Source organism: Lepisosteus platostomus, chromosome 12 (assembly GCF_059453375.1).
Source record: "Lepisosteus platostomus isolate fLepPlt1 chromosome 12, fLepPlt1.hap1, whole genome shotgun sequence".
NCBI classification, from domain to species: domain Eukaryota; kingdom Metazoa; phylum Chordata; class Actinopteri; order Semionotiformes; family Lepisosteidae; genus Lepisosteus; species Lepisosteus platostomus.
Window position 1 is genome coordinate 7,073,537 of NC_142622.1, and position 25,996 is coordinate 7,099,532.

Sequence of the window (25,996 nt, forward strand, 5' to 3'; positions counted from 1 at the left end):
TGTGCTGTTTCCAGTACAGTAAACATCTTGTTATTTATCCACCTTTTTCTTATCTCAGTACCATCACTACAATATAAGAGTTCAGGATCTGTTAAAGTTACATTAAAGAAAAACAAAAAGAGTCCTGAATTTATACCACATCTCACATTTTTCTGCTTAGAATGATGAATGATGGCTGAAAAACAATATTTTCAGAATTTCCCCTTGACGTATCCATACGCAAACTCTGTAGAGAGCTGAATATTGCTGGATGCCTTCGCCTCCTTAAAACAGAAAGACTGCAGCTCATAATTTTGGTCAGATTTACTCTTCATGACATAACATTTGGATTTTTCTTATTGTGCTTCCAATGCATTTCGTATCCATTGGAAACATTGAAAAGTATCTGGAATCTAAATTGAGATGAAATGGTTTCCTGTGCCTTCACTTCTTAATCCGTTGGCCACTGTATTCATAGCTTTACTCAGATTGTTCACATTAGTCTGATAAAACTGATACCTTGTTTTTTCGTTTGGTTGGACTCTAAATCTGTTCATATTTTTTTACTGATACCAAGAGAAGTCTAGCAGGTTCCCTTTAATAGGTGTTAAACAGGGAAAAACCATCCATGTGATCAAACTGGTCTTGTGCTCTGGAGCTCTGTCAGCAGTCTGACTGAATGGCAGCAAACCGACTGAGCTGTGAATGATTCCTTATTTTTCAGGCTGTTTAGGAATCCCAGAGGTTTCCTGTTTTTATCTCTTCTGTAGTCCTAGTTTAATTGAATTACCTGTTTTTTTTCCCCTAAATATTTGACAATTGAGAAAACACTAACAACAGGAAGAGGCATGTGGATCTTCAGGAATCTCTAGGCGTGTGCATTTTAAACGGAGAACTGGAGGCACAAAGAGGGGTGACAGTCACGTTGTCAAAGCTAATTCTCTGTTTTGTGTCAAGAAAGGACTGGATGAGATGCTCATATGATTTTGGTACTAGCAATCAGACCAACCTATACAAACACACAGGAGTACCCAGTTCAGTGCCCATGATCTTTACAGGACCAGCATTTTCTTTGGGAAAAACACTGGTGATAGAAAAGGGTGATTGTCAAAGTGGTAACCATAATACACCATGCCCTACAGTATGGTTATATTCTAAAGGAAGAAAATCTACAATCCTACAGCTCTGCTTCAGGGTGTATCCCAACTGGTGCCCATTGCTTGCTCAGTTAGGCTCCAGCTTCCCTTGTCCCTGAATTGGATAAACTATCTAGAAAATGGATGGATTTGTAATAGCTGTATTGTGGTTATTATATCATTTCAGTACAGTATATCTGAAATACACTACAAACAAAGATCTTGTATTTAAACATATCACATACTTCAGAAGATTTCTTTTTTATATGACCAATAGTCGAGGTTTGTCAAAGAATCTGGAGAATATTTCGGCGTTGACGGTACTGATGAGACGTGGTTTGTTCTCGGAAAATATTCGAGAAGTAAGAAGGATCGATAGGACATAAACACCAGATGGCGCTATGAACAAACTAATTTCGTATGAGGAAAGTGTAGGTAGAAATGGAGAAATAAAATATTTACATCGACTATTCGTGAAGAGTCTACAAAGCTTTTTTTAAGAAATGCAAGTAGTAGCAGGTACTAGTCATGTAACTTCATTTTCTCTCATGCAGAGTTTCTGAAAAGAAATTCAGTCAGTTTTCTTGGTTTTAAAAGATTAGTGGGCTGGAGATAACTCTAGCATACAGTACTGTACAGTCAGGCTCATTAAAAGTTGATCATTTTATTAAGAGAGGGCGATGGAAATATATTTAAAGCCAAAACATGTATCAGAAACAGAATGTGAGACACTTGAAACATTACAGATGGAGGCAACAGGTGTTTTTCATAACACAAACATGACCTTCCACTACTTTGAACAAAGTACTGTATATCAGCTGCCAAGACATACTGTAAACCTGACCTGCATTAAATTTAAAAGAAATAAAAACAAACAAACTGGTCTAAGACATGCTAGAATACTATTAATTCTTCTATAACTACTGTACATTTTCACAAACAATCATGTGTTCAGTGTGACATTTACCGTCAAAAAATTATACAGTGCTGCTAACACGAACAACTATTATTTGCTAGGCAGAAGCCTTTACCCAGGTTAACACTTAATATGTATTGTATATAACGCCATGCAAATATATTTACCCACTTCCAATTCTGACCAGTTTTATTGAATTATAAGAGATATATTTTAGTGGTTAGCATCCTTTCCCCTAGGGGGTGCTCCACATTCCAACGTCCTAGCTTGATTGCTGTATTATGCCCAGGTGTTAAGAATCAGTGTTGATATACAAGGCTAGAGCTGCCGATGTTCAGGGCTCGGCGTTAGGACATGGATGTCCGGAAGCTTGCGGAGTCGTCTGGGGGCACAGGCCTTGGTATCACGCTCCCTGAGCCCGGGGATCTGGAGGACTGTTCCTGATTTCCCTGTGTCTGTCTGTCTGGTTGGATGGATCGCCCGGTTTAGGATTATGGGACTGCGCTCTGACTTACCCCATGGATTCGCTTGTACCTGAATGCCTTGTTTTCACCGGTTCACCGGCGCACCTGTTGTCACTGAGCACTGCCTTCGCGAATAAACCCTTGTGTGTTTTCCCTGATGTCCTCCTGTTTGTCTCGGGTTACATCGCATCGCGTAGGGTCTAATCGGAAAGCCGAGGCCCATTCGTGACAGAATACATTTTTCTAAAGTGAATATATTTGATTACTCCGGTACTTCTATATGTGGAAAAAGCTTCTGCAAATAAAAAAAAAGCTTAAATATGTTTATTGTATAAGTTTTCACACCCTTTGCTATAGCAAACCTAAATTACTGTAGTTCTGATGCACAAAACTACTCTGACAAGTTAAACAGTTGAGTGGCCTGTGTGTGCAAAATGGTGGTTCACCATAAATACGATGGTCTTTGTAAGGTCCCTTAGTTGGGTAGAGCATTTCTAACAATCTCAACAATGAAAACCATAATAGTGTTAAACAGTGTTTGTGTATTGTGTAAATACTTGTATCATTAAATATTTGTATAATATATTACTCCAAAACGTTTCTGGGCTAGGAACAAAATAGTGTTCCTATAAATGTCGGTACTACATAAAGCACCACGCTCAAGAGCTCACTGCAGCATCCCACCTGGGATTCAAACCCACAAACCTCTGATTCAAAGTCCAGAGTCCTGACCACTTATCACATGCAATTAGCACAGTCTTGTTTTCTCTTAAAAGACCAGAATAGGTGAGTGTTGATCCACTGGAAAATCACAGAGACATCTAGGGGAACCAGGTCATCTAATGAAGGCAAATCACACTTCGCGATTAAATGAAAGTCAGTCAGTCACTCAGAAGGGGAAGGGTCAGAACAGGACGGCTCCAAGAGCCAGAAACATTGACATACAGTCCCAAGACCAAATATTTAATCTGTCTCAGTGTGGACAACTGGAACAAGTCCAGGACGCTGGATTTCATCATACTGCCACCCCAAACTTACCAGGGGACTTTACTCTGGTTAATGATTGTATTAAACAAATTAAACTTCCCTAGAAAACAGCATCCTTCTTGGTTACTTTAGATTACCATACAGGACTGTTTCATAGGTCTGTGAAACACAGGAGCTGGAGACTCTGTTACACTTCCTAGACAGAAATAAAGAACTTAACTTAAACAATTAATTTAAATAATTTTCAACTAGTAATTTATAGGTCCCTTTAATCAAACCTTCATTCCAATATCAAAAGAATCTTTAATAATTTAGTCACTTAATGTTTTTATTTTTAAAATAAGCTTGACAATACTGTTATGCAAACAGTACTTTTTCAAAGCTAGTACATATATCTCAGAAAAAATATATATGACAGCATTCCATAAAAAATGAACAAACATCATATTTTGTTTTCAACTTTATTCTAACAATCGCCTCGCATCCCAGAGTGGAATAGACAACAGTTTTACATTTAAGATAATTTTATTTCATAAATAGTAACAATGAACAAGAAACAGCCATAAATACCCATTTACACATTGTAAAATTCCTCTTTATTACAAAGTACAGAATATATAAATGCACTTGAGACAATTATAGAGTTTTCAGTTTAGAGTTTGTTGGATTCTGGAAGTTGTTGCTATTGGTATATGTTAATTAATTCTGTATAATAAAAAATGATGTGTAAATGGCCATAAAGAGTTTTTATAGATTCCCATTTCAAATCAAGTTTTTTTTTGACAGGACAATATGAAAGTAACCCTACCTGGTCTTTATTTCCTTTTTTGCATTAAACTTCTCAGAGCATAGCAACACCCTCAACTGTTTTCACATAGTAAAGCTAAATGATACATGTTTCTTTTATTTGAACACACTAGTGTCATAGTGTCCCTTTAACGTATTGTAGGCAGCAAAATGTACAAGGCAGATTAATATATTACAAGCCAAGTGAGTGCTGGGTATTTACACATAGATTTGTAAGATTATATATTATTGCTAAATCCAGAATACACATGTAGCCTCTGCAACAGCAAGAAAGCATAAAACAGGTTCCTGTTTTAATCTACAGTAGCTTCTAAGGAATAGTTCAGTACAGCAGGGTGTAGCTGTACTGGAATGAAGGTAAAAGCACTTGTACCTTATTATTTTCCTTTATTAAAACTCTATGGTTACCTAATCCGAGTAAATTACAAAAAGAAGGAAAAATACTTTGCAATAAGAAAAAGTACAAAGCAGATTCATCTATTGACAACCTGCTAACAGTATAAGGCTGTTATGCCTGAGGACAAAAAAAAAACACTTCAGTTTTGCATTTCTACTGTTGCAATTCACTATTTATGAACATACAGTAGAGCTGTTTGCATCCGCAAATGAAAGCAGTGTCATAAATCCTACTGTATGTATATAAGAGCCCTTGTCAATTTACTGTAAATGCCTAATCCTAATAACTGAAAGCTTGGAAATGAAGAGCATAATAAAACACACCCTCTCATCAGTAGCCCCAGTGCTAAATCCAGTAGAAGCCCCAGAACAAAAGTGATCACTCAGGACCTGATTGTCAGCTTTCATGCAATACCATTTGTAACTTACAGAATGGTATACACAGTACCAGAATGTATCAGAATAATTCTTCATAAATCCAAACCACGTAAACACATAACCTGTATACTAAATTAGCCATGTGCAATACATATGCAATTATGTAAAACTCCTTTTCCCCCCCATCTAAATCAATAACATAATTTTGTCAAAATGTGATGGTTTGAGAGGTTGAACTTCAGCAAAAGTCCATCATAATGCATTGTTTTCAGCGTGGACAACTGGGTATGGAGATCATTGGAACACATACTAAAAATCCTTTATGTGTGTTAAATGGGATTCTTAATGCTATTCTCTAAGGTAGTCTACTTAAAGTGCTTTAAAATATACTAGTGTTACCAAGTTCCATTGACAGGTTTCTTCACTTTTTCATATGTACAGTATAACATCCTGTCAGTGCTTCTGATCTTTATAAGGAGCTTTTAACTTTAACAGGGGTGAGGAAAGGAGACTCTGTTCTATTTGTCCTGTATCATTTATATTTTAATTTACAATAAAAACATTTAAAGCACCAGGATGGATCTTGAACCTAAGCTTACTTAAACTTAAGTTATAAACTTAAAAAATGATCAACTTCCAATAGAACTTTTGGTTCTATCAGTGCTTAGAGTTCAATGTGAACTTGATTCTCTTAATAAAAGAGCCCAAGAGAGTGTGATGGCTTGTGAGACTTGAACCTAGATTAAATCAGTGTGCAAACCACAATCCCAGTACTTGGTGGGGAATTTCCTTTACAAAAAAACAAAAAGAAACAAAAAGCATCTTGCAAAAAAGCCATAATACTGTGGATCAAAATTTAGATTTAACCCAAGCCTTAAACTGAATGGAGAACCGTAAGGATTCTGGAAAGGTTTAGTAAAATGAATATAAAGATAGAATTGCAAGTTGTGCTTTTGTACTTACACAGATCACAACAGCAGCTATTCAACCTATTTAATTTCTAGAGACCCTGGAAGAGGTGAACCATATTGTACATGCATGTACATCAAAGACATGCCTCACCAAAATGCCTATTTTTTAGTGCCGTAATCCTGGAGAGCGAACAACAGCTTCTTCACCAGCCAGACGACGGACTCGGATGCAGGTTTTACTGCCAGGCTTATGGAGGAGTGAGACACAATGCCGATCCCATTGCTGGCTCCACAGCTCCCAGGCCTGGCAGTGCACACACTGCGAGCTCCTGCAAACAGCCCTGGAGCTGACCTGCACATGTCAGGACATGGGACGGGCTCTCCTTTTCACTCCTCAGCTCTCGCTTCCAGTTTACAGGGGACAGGTGACGATGTCATCTCTCGGGTTGATGAAGCTAGTGTAAGCCAAAGTGGGTAACGCTTTCCCCCAATTTCAGATTAGAACACTTGTGAAAACTATAAAGCAGCAGATAATACAGTAATTATGTCATGTTAAGGTATTTGCAAGATTTAGTATTAAAGCAGATGTTTTTTCCAGAAAGAAAACAAGGGGTTATAAAAACAAGTGTGGATTAAGCTTTTTGTTTTCCAGTGTATAACATTTGGCACAATTTGTTTAAGGTTTGTGATGTTTTTGTTCCCGAAACTGCAAAGATAATATCTGAACAATGTAGAAAACACCTCCTGTGACGACTTACGGACATTAACATGCTATTATGCGAGTCTCGTCTATGCGTGACTTCTTTTAACATGCATAGTCCTCCCCTTTGCTCTTTTCACATTTGTGTTTTATTCAGCACTGGACAGGATTCTAAAGCGGGAACAGCTATCAGTAACATCAGGATCTGGGGCACTGATGAGAGCAGACAGAATGAACATAAAGCACAAGAGAGAAAAAAGTCTAGAACGCAAATATCAAAATACCTCTAATACACTGGATGGGAAAATCACAGTACAAGATGAACAAAAAAAGATGCTAATTGGTGAAACGGCATGGTCTGTTATCGTGGGCTTTATTTGAGATTGCATTTATAATAAGGCAAGAGCTACTGTACGTATTCAAATGATACTCTATATGATTCTTCAGGTCTTTAGCAGTACATTGTAAAACGCATGTAAAGATTGTTTTCAGGTGCTTTCACTCTTTTCTGTTGGGATTATCACCCAATAAACAACCACTTCAGGGATCCTCCCCATGCATCTGCACCCTGACCTTCACAAGGATTCAGAAAGATTTTTCAGCATACTGTCTTCATTGTCACGTTCGAAAATACCATTCCATCTCCAAGCTATCAAAAGTCATAAAGTGTGCAAAGGCAATACTTCAGCAGTAGACAGCATCTGACGTCCTTTGTATTCTTACAGCACACCATTCACTCAAGAGATGGAACAGATGGCTGCATGATAGTATGATATACATTTTCCAAAGCAGTTATCTTGAAAATGCACTTTTTCTCCTCCGTCACCAAATTATGTCCTTCTTTAAAGTAGAAAAGGGTAAACAATTCCCTCTCAACATACCCTTGGAGCTTACATACAAAATGCCTTACATGCAAGGCATTCTTGTCAGAAATATTTGAAAATTATTGAACCAACATTATCTAATGGAATAATTTAACTGAGCAGTGTGAGAGGACACCGTGTGCATTGAACACCATCAAATAACATACCAAAAACTTGTAAAGTTTATTTCTACTGTGGCCAACCAAATTTGAGTCTTTGGTCTATTCAGCATCCACCAACACCCTCAACCCAAAGACGTGTTTTTTAGCTGGTACATAAAAAAATATCTATTCTGCCTTGAATAATTTTCAGTTTTATTTGTAGCTTTGAGAAAATAAAAATGTACCTCATAAGCACTGAAAACTTTGACACTCTGGCCGCTTTCCCCTTCCCCCGACAACAGGGAGACAATATCTGTGAAATATCACAGTTTGCATTCGAGCAGCAACATTGCTTGTGTAAGAGCATTCGGCAACAATTTTTCAGGCTGTGTAATATAATATACAAGCCGGGTATAAGATAAGTTGAACTGCCTGTGATTACAGCAAGCCAAACCCTTCATTTGCAGTCTTGGAAATCTCAGCAATTTTATCTTGGCATCAGTTTCAAAATCACGTGGTAAAACCCCAAGGTTTCGGCATGGGTTCAAACCACATTGATTCCTCCTGTTGCTGAAGTCCTTTTGCTGCAGTATGAGGAGCTGCTGAGGTTCGCTGGATTGCCGTTCATGTAGGATGTTTTCAACTCCATCTGACAGGCTGCAATAGCTGCATTCAGTTCTACTTGTGCTCGGTGGACGACATAAAACATCAAGCCTATGCTTATCATTATCTGTTTGCAGAGGAAAGAAAATAAAACAGTTTTATACTGACTGTACAAAGTCCTAGGAATGAAAGAACAGGCTGTATTTCAGATAATGGTTTCATATTAAATAGATATGACAGAATAGGTCAAAGAACATATTATGTGGCGATCATAAACACCTCCCACTAGCACAAAACTAACATTCACTTACATTTGGGTGGATCTTTATTTCCCTGTTCTTGTACTGCTCACACTAAATACATTCACAAAACACTACGCAAACTTATGCAGCATCTGTTTAAAGACTCCAAGGGCTGCATCCTTTTGATGTTGAGTAAGAAGGGAATACTGGTCATGACACCTAGAGAGTGTAACACAAAATTCTTAGAGACAGGGAATTCCATCACTTCTATCTAAAATAGCCTAAGCTTAAGTCTTAATAAACAACATAAGGGTTGCAAGCATCCAAGTATGAAGTCTAAGACTCCTCACTCTGATTTTACTTCTGATCAGACAATCTTGTCTTAAAATCACGTCAGTAATGCCACCTCATTCAATATTGTGCTGAGACTGATAACTGTGAACCCATTCCTAATACACAGGACAGCATTCAGCATTAACAAGTGCACTGCTTTTCAATAAACCCAGTCCAAATTTGCAATGAATATTGTTTATTTAGCCCTCCACCGACAGCAGAACCAATATTTTGTCAATTAACTAATTTTACAAATGCCCTTTCATTCAACAGAAACAACTCTAGTAATAAGACGAGTTAAAAAAATCGTTCAAGCTGTACTGTATTCTCGAAACTACTCCCGATTATGTTAAAAATATGTTTTAAAGCAAAACACTAGAAGACTAGTGGTTTCCTTCTTGCAAATGAGCTTAGTGAAGGAAAACAGCAGTGAAGAGACAGGAATAAAACTCCCACCAGCTAACAGAAAGTTTGCCAGTAGATCAGACACGATTCAGTGCAATCACCAAGGATGGTGAGAAAAAATACTGTTGTATTCTTCCGAAATGTATACAATAAGATTCTTGGACTATGCTCTATGACATATCAAATAAAGAATAACAGATAATATACATGCAGTAATAATAAATAATAATACTCTAATACTGCATGAATCAATAAGAAAAAAAATGTCCTTCCATTTGTTTATGTCTATATTTTGGAGAAGCAAACAACATATTCATTGTCAAATTCACACACTGCAATATTTCTAGTTTTTGGAACAGTTCCACATTTCTCAATGGATAACATTTTATGGTTCCTCTTACCACTTTTAGTGTGTGTATTTGAAAGACACTTCAGAACTTTAGTGAACACAACCACAGCACAGTCAATAGCAGGAATGTATAGTAACTCAGCTTGTCCTGGGTGAATATTTAACAAATGATTTTATCTCAGGTTGTTACTGTTTGGTTGATGCCTTAATCAAAAGTGACTTGCGTTTATTAAAGTTAATGTATCAGCATTGTATTAATTTACACCCAATGATGTAATACTGTAGATAGCACAAAACCTCGATTATGGTTTATCGTATTCAACTGCTAGATTCCTGACCCTGAAACCATAAACTAAAGTCAGTGTTTTTTCACAGGTTAAGCTTTTGCAACCAGTGTTTTGCAAAACATGTTGGGAATGTTTCCACTTCATTCACAAAAACTGGTTTCAGCAGAAACATGAACACTGGTTACACACGCCCAAATGGCATTTCACTCCCATAATGACATGTGTCTGAGAGACATGAGAAAAATGAAGACCAGACATACCTGCAGACTGAAAACCAAATACCCGCTGACGCTCTGCTCTGCAATGACATCTTCCATTGTCCGCAGTGTGGTCCCCAAGTAGGAGTTTAACAGCTGGGTGGGGAGCAGTCCAACTGAAGATGCCACAAGGTAGTTTGGCAAGGACACGTCTGTGATCTGTGTGACAGAGCAGCACACACGTGTAAGGCATGTACTGTACAGTGACCCACAAGGCTTACAACTTCAATCCCAAATGAGATCTTTGGCAAAGCAGTTAATTAACACGTTACCACAAGCCTTTTATTAGGGAACAAAAAGGTAACGTATTTAGGAATTCGGACTGAGCTTCACTGACGTCTCGGCTGCTGTAGTTCTTTACTGTACAAACTGCCAGCGTTGTATTGCACACAGAGGCCTGTTTGTAGCTCCCCAGTGTCTTCACTGCTGAACCGGGGACTTTGTCCTGAAGAAAAAACTAATTTTACTTTAGTTAGCTCCAATCACATTACACAGAAAGCCTCTCGTGTTTTTATTAGATACCGCTTTAATTCTGTTGAAGAGACCGTTCTCTTGTTTTCTTACATTTTAAAGCCCTTTTTTCCTCAGAAGCACAGTCTTCCCACCCAAGACTGGCAGTTTTGCTGCAGTGAGAGAACAAGCACCAAGCTTAGCAAGGAGAGCTTTGTTTCCTTTACTTTATTAAAGAAAACAAAGACAACTAAAGAGTTCCTTCCTCCACAATGGACAAATGAATCCTATAATACAGTTATAATTCTATTATTAAACAATATTCTCAAATTAAAATTAAAAGTTTCAATTAAAAAATTAATTCTGATGTAATTGTGCCATAAATTCAACAGTTTTATCAGAAACAAACTCATTCTCTATTATTAACAGGTGAGAACTAAAGGCAGCTGTACTACAGATAATGCCCTTGTGTAGAAATGACCCTGGCCATTATTCTGAATTTTAAACACACCTGTTGCACATGACATGACAAATAACTGCTGTACGTGACATTTCAGGCAACATTATCAGGAACAAGTCTTTTCTGGGAGTTACTCATAAACACCCATTCATGGTAATAACAAAGGGTGTCCAGACCTATACTCAAAGTGACCTATAGTCACTTCTTTAGCATTCTCCAGAAACAACTTCGCCCAACTCAACTGCGCTATTTCTCACATCTGTACACTTGCTGCAGTTCACAGTTCTGTCTACTGGGACATTTTTTCAGCTGCTTTTAAAACTGCCCTTGTGAAACCCTCACTCAATAAATCTCACTTTAATTTCTAAGTAACGCAAAGAACTATTTCACACCTTCCATTTACAGCTCATGTGCTTGAAAGAATAGTATTTAAAACGGTGGTGGCCAGTTTTATGGAGATAAAATCCAGTTGTGCAAGTTTACCTTACATCATCCTTGTGTAAAGACTTGGAAGATGTGAGCCCTGATCAATTTAATCAGTTCACTGGTTGAATTTAATGAGAAATGCCAATGTGTAAGGAGTACTCAAATTGCATATGTAGTTGTTTTAGATTTAAGTTGTAATTTTCTTACCATCTTACCATCTTTCTGCAATTTCCCTCACGGGATCAATAAAGTATCTATCTATCTATCTATCTATCTTCATCTTAAGATAATTTCAGAGGGTCTTTTAGGAACTTTTTCTGAGCTGGTTTGCATCAAATTTAACAAACCGAAACGTTTCAGGAATGGACAGATAGACATGTGGTGTTCCTGAAGGATCCACTGTGGACCCTTGATTATTTTCTCAACATTAAGTTCTCCCACTTGTCAAAACCATTCATAAATATGGCACAAACCCTCAACCCTGCGGATTTTATAGAAAATTCTATTTCTAGTTGTAAAGTGGATGCATATTTACAGTAAAGCATATTTTACAGTTACATTAAAATAAGGCTGAATGTAAAAATATTCTCAGCACTGAAGAGAATGACATATTTAATAAGACACATGGCGAAACTACAGCTTGAACTGGTCCATCATACGCACATGCACACACAGGAAAGATTTAGAGGCACCAAGCTCTTCTGCAAGCATGTTGGTGGAAGACGGAAATAAACCAGAGCATGTGGCATAAACCCACACAAACCAGGCAAAATATGCAAACTCCATAATTACATGATGGGGAAAGTGCTCACCGCCAGAACTGAACCCAGGGCAAAAAAGCTGCAAGGAAGCAAAATCAGCCACAAACCCACAATCCACCCACATTATAGCATTAACTTTAAAACTTGTTTACTTGTATTTAAAGCACTGAACAGTCTGGCAGCTGATTATTTAGCGGAAAAACTCATTTTAAAACAAACACTATGATCTGCTGATGCTTGCTAGTGCTGTGTAAATCACAGAAGGAAGAGAACATCTTCTTGTTACAACTTCCCAGAGGGTGAGAAATTTAGCCCCTTCCATCAGAGATTCACCTGCAATCGGAATTGTTATGTTTGTTGTAATTTTTTATGCTTTTGTAAATATTATGGACATATTTCTTTTTATTCTAATCGATATTATATACAATGCTTGTAGTATTTTGACATCAGAAGTTGTAGTATTTTGACATCAGAGCCAAGTGTGAAACCTTAATCAGTAATCAGTAATTAAACAGTGTGCCAAAGATCACTTTAATAAGACTCGGCAGACTGAGCTCCCCTGAGCTAGTGACATTAACAGACTTTGCCAAGACTACTCTGTTGTACAAAACAGATACTCAAAGTTCATCATGCAAATCCAGTATTATATATTGTTCTAAAAGGAATATAATGCAAAGAAAACCCAGAAAGCAAAAAAAAACCCTGTTTGATTCATTCCACTACATGTTTATGACTGAGTCACCGTTAACTTGATAGCTTATTCAGAGGTTGAGAAAGCAAAAGCCAAAATTTACTAAAACATTTTTGTATGTAAAGTACACTGAAATAAAAAAAAAACATTCTCCGTTTACTGAAGTGTTGTGTTCAACATTTGTGATGCTGTACCAAAGACTGTTCTTCTGTCCTTCATCACAGATTATTTTAGGGGGAAAGAGCTTCATTTACATTCAGAGGCAGTTCAGGCAACTCCAGCTTTCAAAATGTACGTATGATGAAAACAAGTACAACTGAGCCTCCTCTTCCTTTGACAGACACTGATGAAACTCTAAAATATACATTTTTGAAGCTTTGAAGCAGGATTTTCTAATTAAATGTGTGTTAAAGGAAGTCAAAACTATTCTTAAACAATGATGAGTTGAGTTCAGTTTCTGTCAAGGTATAGTTCAAAAAGCTCTTCCCAAAACACACAGAGGAGTGCTGGTTAACTGTGGTTTTATGTGAGGTTTAGGGTACCAATGGAGAAAAAATAACTAGAAATACATTGGGCCTCTGAGGACAAAAACTATTTTGATTAGATTCATTAAGAATCTGTAATGCATATCCAAAACATCAGCTTCATTTAATTTGAAGATGAGAGATCATACAGTATTTATAGTTTAATATTTTAACTATTTTTAAAGCTAAAATATTTAAAGGTTGTAGCTTTAGGTGTAGTAAAGTACACTATGTATAAAAAATATAAGTAACATATGTAACTTATTTTCTGTAAATCAGTGCATTTTGTCATGTTGAAATGCCTTTTTGTTATTTAATAACTTCGAAAAACACAGTGGAACATTATTTTTTTAAAGACGAATGTCCACGTGGTTTACATTGTACGGAAAATGAGCTGTCACACTGGATTAGAATTTGAGAAAAAGAAGTGCCAATCAGATAATTCTGCAAAGCTAATTTTCTCTTGCTGGAAAAATGCTTATTCCAGCATTCATTGATTATTTGACTCTGAAATGCAAAACATCATCAGAACAAAGAATGAAAAATGATTGCATTATGTGGGAAAAAATACAGTTCTGATATTGGTTTGCAAATAAACTCGGTGCACGGGCAGAAGTTCATCCAATGTGTCAAATCCAATTTCTGTATTTTTCAAAATATTTACAAATACAGTAGTTGCTTGTAGGACTAAACAAAGGATAAGTGTTTTTTTAGATGTCCCCTTTAAAATGGGTCTAAATAATGCAATAAATGGTTCAGGATATTCTTGCAGCCAAAAAAAAATATTATCAAAAGAAATCAGACTAACGTTTATTTTAGTGCATGCCATGCCTTCAGATTTTTAAATCATCCTTTTGACTTTAGTGGTAAGGCTCTTTTACCTTCCATGATCAAGGACTAAACTACAAGGTTAATTACAGTTTAGGCTTAAAACCTCATGATACAAGCCTTTTAAACATTTGGATTATAAATATTTTTTTCTAATGGATGCAATGAGTTAACTTCTCAACTCTTAAAACCTGTAAAGAATCCACACACAATCAATTGCTCCTGTATCTTGATTTCACCCAGTTCAAAACCTGGAGATCACTGCTGCCAAGAACCAACTATGCTGTCTTTGCAGTACAAGGTTTTGAATTACTCCTTTAATGCAGTGATTTCTGCTGTAGCATACATCACCCAGAAAGCTGAGATGCCACTTATGTAAAGACAAATGTACTTTGTAAAATCAGATTAAAGTTAATGCCTAATAAAACCATAAAAGATGTATAGAAAATAAAAAAAACTCACAGTTTCAAGTGAAACTGCAGGTATGAAAACTGAAGCCATAACTTGATATCGCATTGAAATGAAACATACAGCTCCTTAAAGAAAAATAAATCTCCCTTATCAGGCTGGTTGACATACAGTAGGATGCATTTTGTAACGAAGAGAACAATCTCTGAACAAACATGTCTAAAAAACCTAACACAAATTAGTTCCTCACAACACCGTAACATTTCCAGACGGAGCCAAACGGCCATTACTAACAATATACAGTAAATAATGACTATATGGAAAGTACTGTTTTTAAGACTCGGATAATTACATTTCCCATGAGCCTTTTTCTACCACTAACAATCTGTCTTAATTATTTTCTGTACCTTATGGGTGCTATGTCTTAAATAAAGCTCGGTAAGAGCCTTTTCTCTATCCATTACTTTTTAGTTTATTCAAACAGCTGCTTTCCAGAGAGAAATCTCTGTGAAACAGAGATTTGATTACTTGCTGTCTCCGCATTTTAGCAAGGCACAATATTTTCAACATTGCAGTGTCGTGAATTTTCTGTTTAATTAATCTAAATTAATAATTTCTTCAATTTTCGTCTGCCTAAATCAGTATTTCTAAATGAAGGAGAGCAGAAAGGTCCTGTAAGTTCTACAGCAGCATACAGGAGGTTCAGTGCGGACTGGACATCACCATCAGTACCCTCAATGACATCAACACAAGCCTGCAGATGCTCAGAAGTTGTTGGCTCCGAACGATTAATCCCACTGTTACTACCAATGGCGCACAACCTATTGAGCACCACCTCATGGGGAGTTTGATCACAAAGATGTGACCCTGACATAAAAGGGTAAAACCTGAATCATAGAGCACAACCTCCATTTGGAGTAGCACTTTTATCATTTGAGCCACTTAAGGTTTTAACAATAAATTAGTTTAGCTGAATAGGAGTATAAAATAAATTTACACTGACTGTAAAAATATGCCGGGACTATTGACTCAGACGCTTAATTCAGTTTGCACTTGCTATTTATATAGCACTGGTCACGTCACCTTTGGCTTCAGCTGGTGTGCTGTATCCTGCCCGACTTCTTTACCTCTCAAAGCAGTAAGAAGATAGAGGTCCCACTAATCCACTCAAAAAATACATTAAAATAAGTTTGCAGTAATACACATGATGTAATCCCACAGGAAATCATCCAAAACATTGGATGAAAATTGTTAGTAAACGAGTTTAGCTACTAAGGACAGCTTCTCACGTTCTGCCTATAATTTCATGGTGGATATGGAAACGAAATGGACTGTGGTGCCTGGATTTAGTTTTTTCAGCACCTTTCCTGCCAGTAATACACACCACTGCAGCACTGTGGAGATGAGGTTCTTGCACACAGAAAACCCAAGCCCGACAACAGCATTACTCGCAAAAACCTTTCCCTCCTCGAGCTAAACTGCTTTGGCGGTACAAATCATTTACCTGTCCAAAAGGCTACACCTCATTAACGCAAAAAGTACCCCTTAACTCCTCCTCTTCTGCTAGGACGTGTGCCAGCATACACGACAAAATAATGAGACCTGGAAGCAATGTAATGCAGAAGGGAAACATAAGACTCAAGGTATCCATGGCTACTGGACACATGGCAGGAGTCATTGTGTAGACTACATTATTATCTCTTACCTTCTGCTGTTTAAAACCAATAGCCTTGTGTTATCACACATGTTTAGTATACTAATATAGAACATGCTGTAAAAGTCCAGTCAAGGCCAGTGCAATTCTGGTCAGATTTACCTCTATGAAGTCTTAACTCGATCGACCTCACCTTTTACTAATTTTATCCGTTATGCCAGACAAATATTGCATAAGGATACAGTCAGGAGCCTATTGGATTGGAAATCCAATGGATTTCATAAGTATGTCATCTCTGCAATATAGCTTCCTGCAATAGACATCGATGGGAACACATTTATTCACTAATTTTCACTTCTTAGATCGAATGTTTGACAAAAAAAATCATAAAACCATAGACATTTTAACAGTGAAATCTTGTCTCATGGGGAACTTTGTCTTCCTTTTACTCTTTCATTTCATTTTAAACTTAACAGATAAAACCTATAGCCTCATAAGTAGGAGTGACCTGTGTTTAATTAATCAGACAGTACTGGGGGCTGAGAAAGCTCTGCTCTCATAGAATCAACACACAAAAGGTACTACAGCCTAAATGCCTCACAGTAATGCTACTTCACAAATTTTCATTTAATTTATTTTATAAAAGGTCCTGTTCCGTGAGTTCTTTTATCCAGCATCCATTCAATTAACTCTGTAGTTCATGCAGAAGGACTTAAAAATAAGTTCTCAGGACTATGTTAATGCATGAGGAATACACAAGACATTTTGCAGATCTGGTTGGTTTTCAGATGTACTGTAACATTCTCATTCTGTATTTTTGTCCAGGCAGACTGACAGGGTTCTGCTTCATTATCAGCATGCATGTGCATTTATGTACATTATTTCAGCTGCTTGGCAAATCCTGTTTTTTGTTGATTTGCAAAAAAGAAAACGACATCCCCACTTGTCCCGCGCAGCCTGTTAAACTGGTTTGGTGCTTTTTCTCAGTAGTGCCAAATGTGATTAGCGTTAGCTATGAGTGCCAGACTGCTCTGTCTTATGTTCAGAGCATGTGGTGAAACAGAATGGAATCAAACCCACGTTTATCATGCTAGACATCAGATTACCATTATCCTTCTGATAATATAATTATTAATATTATCATTGCAGCAAAATCCTTAAGTATCATTGTGAATCACTGTAATGTGCAAATAATACAAAAAATAATCTGAATACAATTAAAACATATCCACAAAATGGCCAATAGCTCAAAGCATAATCTTTAAATAAACTTAAAAGGTTAGCTTAATTTACAGCTCAAGCAAATATGAAATATTTTAGAGCTATATTTAAGCAGAAATCCTCATATTTCAAGTGTACCCAATCCCCGGGTTATGTAAGAGTTCGGTTCCTCGAAACTTATGTCATTTGGAAGTGAACCCTGTTTAGCTGCTGCATGAACACATCTAGATAATGACCATCAAACTACTGCACGGCCCTGCCTGTGAGGAAGAACAGGAGAGCAGGACTGCAGGCTCACCAAAAGGGTTACTGTCCTTTAAAGTGGAACTGCAGTCCCGATTTCTCAGACTGATGATTAAATCTGGTCAAAATAAATCAATTGACCATCTTGTGAAATTTGACAACTTTCAAAATAAGTGCAAAATCATGCACTTTGTGAAAGAATCGTACGGGTGGCATATTGTCGCAGGCAGACGAGAAACCACTGGCCTCTCTATGGGCAAAAGAGAGAGCCTGTGCGAACTGTAATGTGAAACAGCCCTTCATGCTCACTAGTCACTGTGAGCAAATAAGAAACATGGTCTCCTAACAACGATAATCCTTTTTTGTCTTTTTGAACTCAAACAATGCTACACTGTTTATCATTATCCTTTTCCAAAGGGTATTCAACTAGCCAAGAGATGGGTAATAAACACAGGCACTGATGCTGGGCCCATCGACAACTTTCTCAGCCAGATTCACTATGATGTACAATTAAATAAGCACAGGTTCTTCAGCAGACATTTCACCCCAGAAATGTTTGAACATGATCTGCAGGCTGAGTTATCAAGTAGTATTTGTTGGCAAAACCATCTCAAAGTGAATATGTTGAACTGAGTTCAACTGCATTCATTCAAATCAACTTCAGACGATAATTTCTAGCGGGACTAGCGGCACTTTCTTTTCGGAGTAATTTACCAGCAAGACAACCACCAATATAAATAACAGAGCACTAGAGCAAAGCAAGAAAATGTATATGAGTGTATTTTAGTTGGTTGGCAGGTTTCTCTTCTTCTGAAAAACTAAAGTATTTAAAAAACATGTTGCCTTGTACAGCATGTCGGTTTCATGAAAATACTAAATAAATAAAATTAAATAAAACGTTTATAATGTAATAGGGCCACATTCGCATCACTGTTGCCTCATTCTGAACCGCAGACAGTGACAGCGATGTGGCGCTACGTATACCTGAAATCTCATCTCTCCTGTGATGTAAATTGGAAGTTATACATATTACTGTGCTGCGGTAGCTTCAAGGGGGTTTGAAATGCACTCATCAGTGCCGATTCATAGTAACCCCGAAATGTAAAAACAGCAATGCAGTTCCCCTTCAATGGTTGACAGGCTTGTGTCCGGATCACCGAGGGGAGTAGAGGGCAAGAGAGAGAATGTGGCAGCAGCTCGTAGCCCAATCCAGTTCAACCTTTGTATCCCTATGGGGAAATCAGTTATATGGCGGAAGAGCTACACAGCAACACAACAAAAAACAAACATCAGCAACAAAGAATACAGTACAACACTGCTAAGGGAGATAAGAGAGTTATTTTCCATTGTTTGAGAGTGAGATTGCAGAGGGGAATAAAAGCTTTCCTGTGTCTTTTGCCAGTATACCCAGGAACACAGAGGCAACTCCCAGATGGGCGCAGTGTGAATTCACAGCGGAGGGGGTGAGCCACACACTCCATAATGCTCTTGACCTTCTTTAGAACACTGTTTGTACAGGGCATTTACAGTAAGTCGATTTGATCTGCCACAGTGATTGTGCTGTTTTGCTTTTTCCAAATTAACTGCAGTTGCCAAACCAACAAATAAGACAGCATGTTAAAACACTGTCAATAAATGATTCATGGAGAACTGTTAAAATAGTTTTGGCTACCTTAAAGTAGCTGGGTTTCCCAAGGGGAAAATAAAAAGTTTCTGTTAAACTTTTCTAAATTGTGATTTCCTGGGTCCTTTAATAAGCTGACCAGGGCTGTGTCATCAGCAGATGCAATAAGATGCGTTTCTGTGTGTTCTTACAATGGTCAGTGTCCAATATGAAACGAACACTGGGGGGAAAGACACAGCCCTGTGGTGACCCAGTGGAAGTGTGGTGAATGTCAGATAACCATTTCCCCGATGTGACCTGCTGAGACCTGTCTGGTAAGACGTCTAGGTCCCACCTTATCAAGTAACTGTTTAATCTGAAGTTCCTTGATAGGTTCTGTGCTGCCAACAGAGGTTGTATTATATTGTAAGCAGAGCAAAAAAAATAACCAATACGATTCTTACAAAAGTCTATGCTTCATCAAGATGCTGATACACTGCATTTAAAAATAGTATTTTAAAAGTATTGCATTGTCTACTCTTTTCTCTGAATGCAAACTGCAGGCTGTTGATAAGGTTCTGTGTGCTCTTGGTCTTAGAGGAAGAAACCTTACCCTGTTCACATAAGGGAAAGATACGAAATAACAATGAATGGAAAAAAATGTTTTTTAAACCCTATAATTACAATAATTCACCACCAGTATTGTAGCCAAGAGAACAGTGTGAATAAGAATCCCAATGCGCACATACATATGGCAAATAAACTCCCCCCTCTCTCATACACTTAAACAAATGTATTTTAGCATTTGCCTACACTGTATACCATTTGTGCTTAATAATTAAAAATAAAACACAGGTTGACCAAAAATGGGAGATGCTGTTTAGGAGAAATCTCATTTAAAACAGTACCGATTTCTGAAAGCGATCTTTCTTCCAAAAGGCTCAATATACTGAAACGGTCACATCAGGTTAGGTTTATCAGCTTGAATTCAGTGTTCCTGCTTGAGACTGCTTTATTGATTTGAATGGTCGTTCGCAATGGAGCAATTTTTGTTAACCGATGTAAAATATTTGTTTGACTACTTCAGGCAAGAGAGTCACGTGCAGACCCGTTACAGCAGTGCGTCTGACCTCAAGAAATTATTGAAGTAAGTGGGGTTGGTGATGGCTTCCAACTTGTGTTATTACATCAAACTGTTCTTCTTATCATTAACAGACACGGCTGTTGAGCACAATCCATTTATTTTCCATTTTTGGAAAAAGAATGGAACCCAAATGTAGCGATTCCTTGCACTTGCACAGCACCTTTTCTCCAGGGGGGGGGGGGGGTTCTACGGGCTTCTGTGAAGTTGCCTCCCTCTGCAAACAGAGCAATCAGTGAAACCCACCAGGTCTGTCTGTGCTGGTGTCGTTTCGGAGATACAAGGTCACTCAGCCCCCCTCCCGCAAACAGCTCGGGTGAACTGAGCCTGTCTCATTCGTTTGGTGCTTTGTGAAATTGAAAACAGCATTTGTGCTGCTTTCCTACCCAAGTAATAGCACCTTCGAGCCTTCACGGGTGATGTCTCTCAGCCTGTGAAGTTGCCTCTCCGATACACGTTGCTTAAACAAGGAGAATTTCCAATATACATCATTTTTATTGTGAAATGTATGCTTATTTTATTGGTTTGTTACAGTGCACAATAATGTCTGAGTTTATGACCATTCAGTGCTTTGGTATCCCTCGAGGCAGTTTGTAGCCCATCTATATGGTTGGTTAAGGCCACACAGCTTGCTGGGCTGTGTCAGTCTGTCTGTGGGCTGGTATGCTTTTGTGGTACACATTCTAAACTGGCTGTGGTTAGGAAGGTGGTCTGTGGCTTAACAGTGAATGCACTAATAGAGGAGTAGTCCAGGACAGTGACAGCACTGTCCACCACACACCTGCCCAGACCTGAACTGTAAGTGAACCCTCCCAGAGAGTCCCCTCTTAACCATGCCATTTACACTAAGAACTCCTACCCATTTCTCTTCACCTCACTGTCGCGACTGCGTTTCAAAACAAAGCAACAAAACAACATTGGAGGAAAGATGTGGTACAGACTGACTCTGCACATGTACTGTATGAGGGTTCCCCTGTGTGCTGTTGCAGTGCACCAGTGCTTGCACTGAGGTCACCACAGACATGCACATTTCCCTGGTACAGGTAGTGGCAGATCTCCCTATGGGGACTGTGGAAAATGTCTTTAACGTAATACGGGGGAATATAGACTACAGGGACTCCCTATTTGTTTTTTTGGTGCCGTTGAAACCAGCATTTGTTTGTTTTTGGATTGCAGATTTTAAAGGATTAGTACTAGCAAACGAACGCAAATACTCAAATGAAAAGACAGTGCATGAATCAAGGTGTTCTGTTGTGGTGTTTTGTGCGCCACTTACACGTGCATGTAGAAAAGTTACCACTATTCGGGTATTATAGAAAAAGTAAACTGCATTTTAAAACAAATCAGCAAAACAACATTGGAAGTGAAACCTCACAAATGTCGACTATTTCAATGGTTCTGAATGAAAGAACAAGCATTCCATTGGTCAAAACGTTGTCTGAAATGTTGGAAAGGATGTCTTCCACATGTTCTTCGAATTAGCAATTGTTTTTATAATATATTTGGGTAAATTAGTCATTTGTCAAAAAATAGGTACTTGCATCATTTAAATTTCAATCATGGAATATCTGACCGCATTGCATAAATGTCACTTGTATTACAGTCCTCATCTCTCTCAGCTTGCAAATCACTGAATCCTGTAATGAAGTAAAATGATGAGGAATGAGGATACATTGCTGATCACAGAGCAGCTACATTTTGTTCTAGACATAATATCCATCTTGAAACAAGGTGGTGCCAACCACTCCTTTGAAGCAGACATCATACGAACCAGCCATGAAACACAAATACCTGTATATAATACCATACATATACATATTAAAAAACTTGAGATTTCAATACCTGAATAATTCCACTGAAACAAAAATGTTAATATATTACAAAACACTACTTGATTTTAAAATCATACACCACCCCCAGCTGAAAGATGATATAATGCTGCAGTCACAATAAGAAGTAATAACTTAATATGAGTAAACAAAACAGCCTAATATCTCAGGAACTGAAAAGGCACAAACGCTACTTTCAACAGCATAAACATAGCACAGAAATATGTTAGGAGTCACTGTTTGTGGTGTTGCAGGGGGAGCAACTTCACAGAACTTTTCCAAAGTGCCTTTAAAAAACAGAGGACTCACTGTTCTTCACCACTGAAGTTCAGGGCACCACACAGAAAGGTGAAGGCATTTTTCACTACATCGCCAATTCCGTAAAGAGGAAAATCTCAGAGAGAGAAACCAAACAAGCTTAATCTAATCAAACTAGAATTATCTGATCTTTGATTAGAATGACCCAGTCAGGAGCTCAGCCAATGCATGAAATTTCCATACTACGTGCAAAAAATAGTATATCTGAATATAATCTAATCAAGCTAGAAATATCTTATGATCATTGATAATGGGCTCAGCCAGAACATGAAACATGCATACTATGTGCAAAATTAATAAATGATAAAACAAACAAGTCATAGGGAATTAAAGTGTTTGCAGGAATTAATTTTGACTATCACTCTTCTATCAGAGAAAACACTGCAAACTAATTTAAACTAGTCTCCACAGGAAAAATATAATAACCGAGGATATAGCAGGTGTTAAAATACATCCAAGATACTAACACAAGCATGTTTGGGTTTAGCAAATATGAAAATGTTCTTGCAGGGTCATGTACTGTAATTCAAGTTCAAACAGCAAAAAGAAACATTCCTCTAGATTTTAAGATATTGGAGGAAAATGAACTAATGGTCTCCACTCCACCAACATCTCTGGAATACAGTCTGCAATTAAGCTTCAAATAATTAACAGAAATTGTACCTCAGGGAGTGGAATGCACCTAAACAAGTCCCCCCCCAGACATAGCTTATGAAGCAGGTATTGTGTATACACCCCAGTTAAGGGTCTCCTAACTAGTAACTGGTTTCTCAACAAAAGTGTCATACATTAGCTCTTGAGGCCTTGTGTTTTTGGTGAGCAATGATTCTAGCCATCCCACCCAAGATGCATGGAAATAATTCAAAATAAATCAGTGTATCAAAAGTATGGTAGAGGGTTAAATCATTAAAAAAAGAAAACAATATTTAATGGTCTACTTTGTCATCATATTCTACATGCATAAGGTTGCTAACTTATTTCTTAAGCGCACTGGGTGGGGAATTCACAAACTACTGTGGACAGTCAAAGCAGGAAAAGAAACACATAACAGACCAAGCAGAAAGCTTCATTAGCAAGCATTTGTCTTGCTTCTCTTGGGGGACCCTGTGTCAAGTTTCCTACCTATCAAACTACCAAAAAATTTATTTTGGCAAGTTGGGTTTCTCTACAAACACACGAGAAAGAGCAGATCCCCCAGTGCAATGAAGAAGCTTAACACTCACTGCCTGACACTAACACGACGCAACAGCTCAACAAGTACAATTGTTGCCCAAAAGGATCAGGATTCATGTCAATATATGAAACCTCTAGGAGCCTTCAAAAAAGTGGATAAGCCGCTACAGAAATTGGCGGGTTTAAACAAACCGCAGCGACAACAGTATTTCATAGCTACTTAATTCTGTGAGCCAGTTCGTGGAAAAATGGTTTTAAAAATGTTAAGTACACGTAGTAACGGGATTCAGCTGAGGGAAGTTACGCAAACGACTCGTAGGTGATGCTGCATTAGTCACAGCTGCTGTGGTAGTGGGATGACTCCTCGTCGGCGTTGGTGTTCAAAGGTTGTCTTGGAAAAAGTACAACTTGCCAGAACCGTTAACCGTGTCGCTTCATCATACTGTGTTTACACGATCACCACAACTGCAGTAGTGCCGAGTTGAGCCCAGATATGAAGAATTTCCCCCCTCTTTTTAAGGTCCTCTTATCTGTCCTAAAGCCGTCTTTACTGCGTTACACATTAGCACTGCCAATGAGATCAGCACCTAGTAAAGATGAATGTTATCACAGAACACGCGTTATCACATCACTTACTGAAAACACCGCATTTTGGAGTCCAAAGGGTATCGGCGTGAGTCTTGCTAAGGCAACGATTTTAAGTCCGCTCCCTCCTTCCACCACTCGGATGACCGCGCTCAGCTGGTCGTTGTTCTCGATCTTGGCCAAAACCCACTCGGTCAGGAGCTTCTTGCAGACCACATGGGCGACGAAAGTCCCTATCAAAACCCCGACTATCACCAGCCCCATGCCCAGGACGAAGCCGTACAGGTAGCCCGCGGCCACGTTGAGCAGGATGTAGCCCCAGCCGCAGGGGAAAGAGACCACGACCAGCCCGAGGATGAACAGCAGGGCTCCGACCAGGCTGTCCAAGCCCTCCAGCCAAACCAGCAAGTCCTTGAGGTACTGGCGCACCAGGGCCAGCGAGGAAAAGCACACAACTGCCAGAATGAAGGCCAGCAGGGCGCTCTTGCAGCAGAAAGTCGTGAGGCAGCACGGGTTTCTGAACTCCCCGAAAAAACAGACCCCGGCTTCACCGCCGCCGTCTCCCTGCGAGTCCAGGTCCGGCTTCGCACCCGCGGCTCTCTCGTCGTAGCCGCTGCAGATCAAGATCTCCATCTTCTCGCAGTCCATCGCATCGGGGGCAGACCTCTGCAGCCAGCGGTTGACGACGAGCTGGCTTTTGCCGGCCGTGTGTTTCAGAGCTTTTACGAGGACCTGCAGCGCCGTCAGCGCCAGACTCCACATCTTGGACGACCGTCGCCTCGCCTGGATACGCTGAGGCAGCCCCGACTCCGGGGACCTGCTCAAATAAATGCTCCACCACAAACAGCCCGTCCGCTGCGTCTCTGGCAACCCCCTTTCTTTATGTTAACTTCATGCGGTCGTTGCTTTTACATGGGCATTATTGTGTATTACAGATCTTAAGACATACCCAAAAACTGTTAAAAAAAAAACCCCAAAATGTCCTAAGACCATAACTGGTGCACCACAAATCTTTATTAATTACATCGCGGAAGGCGATCATCAGCTACAGGCTAACCGATTATTAACACATTAATCCGCTCCTTTAGTTTCCTTTCCTGGACGATCTCCTTCTCGGGGAGACACGAATCGTGAATTATTCCAATCCAGGGGTGCGCGCTTCACATCTTCGTGCTGTTTCTCCGATGTGCAGACCTCCATAGTCTCCCTCTCTATCGCAATCCGACGCACCAAACAGATCGCCCAGGACCATTGGGACGAACAGAGTACTGAAAGTGCAAGAAGATGGGCTTGAAAAGAAAAATCCTGAGGATGTGGCAAATCACAGAGCTCTTCCAAGTTTATGAGTAGGTCGCCCCTGCTCCTTGTCACACGTCACCTCTTTTTTACCCTCGTTCCCATTTACTTCATGTCACTTATTCACGTCAGAATCGCCCTCGAGTTGCGGCAGTTGTCTCCTGCTTGTAAAAAAAAATTTAATGAGCACAAAAGTTGTGATGCTCTGCTCCCTGCCTACAGTACCACCAGTGTCAGCTATTCAGAGCTGATGTTTGTTTTCCCAGAATCC

The 25,996-nt window shown here is 38.8% G+C and overlaps 1 protein-coding gene across 2 annotated transcripts; it reads right to left on the reverse strand.

Moving 5' to 3' along the window:
* Positions 1-3,931: 3,931 nt before the first annotated feature.
* tmem64 (transmembrane protein 64) lies at positions 3,932-25,995 on the reverse strand. 2 transcript variants are annotated; one of them, XM_088600659.1, is made up of 3 exons: positions 24,481-25,992; positions 10,118-10,273; positions 3,932-8,368 (listed from the first exon to the last, which is right to left on the reverse strand). In XM_088600659.1, exons 1-3 carry the CDS (start codon positions 25,189-25,191, stop codon positions 8,183-8,185), a joined length of 1,053 nt encoding a protein of 350 aa, XP_088456785.1. In that variant the 5' UTR covers positions 25,192-25,992; the 3' UTR covers positions 3,932-8,182. The 2 variants fall into 2 exon arrangements, with proteins under 2 accessions (XP_088456785.1, XP_088456786.1); XM_088600660.1 differs by lacking the exon at positions 3,932-8,368 and adding an exon at positions 8,382-8,702 and having other exon boundaries at positions 24,481-25,995.
* Between the last annotated feature and the right edge of the window lies 1 nt (position 25,996).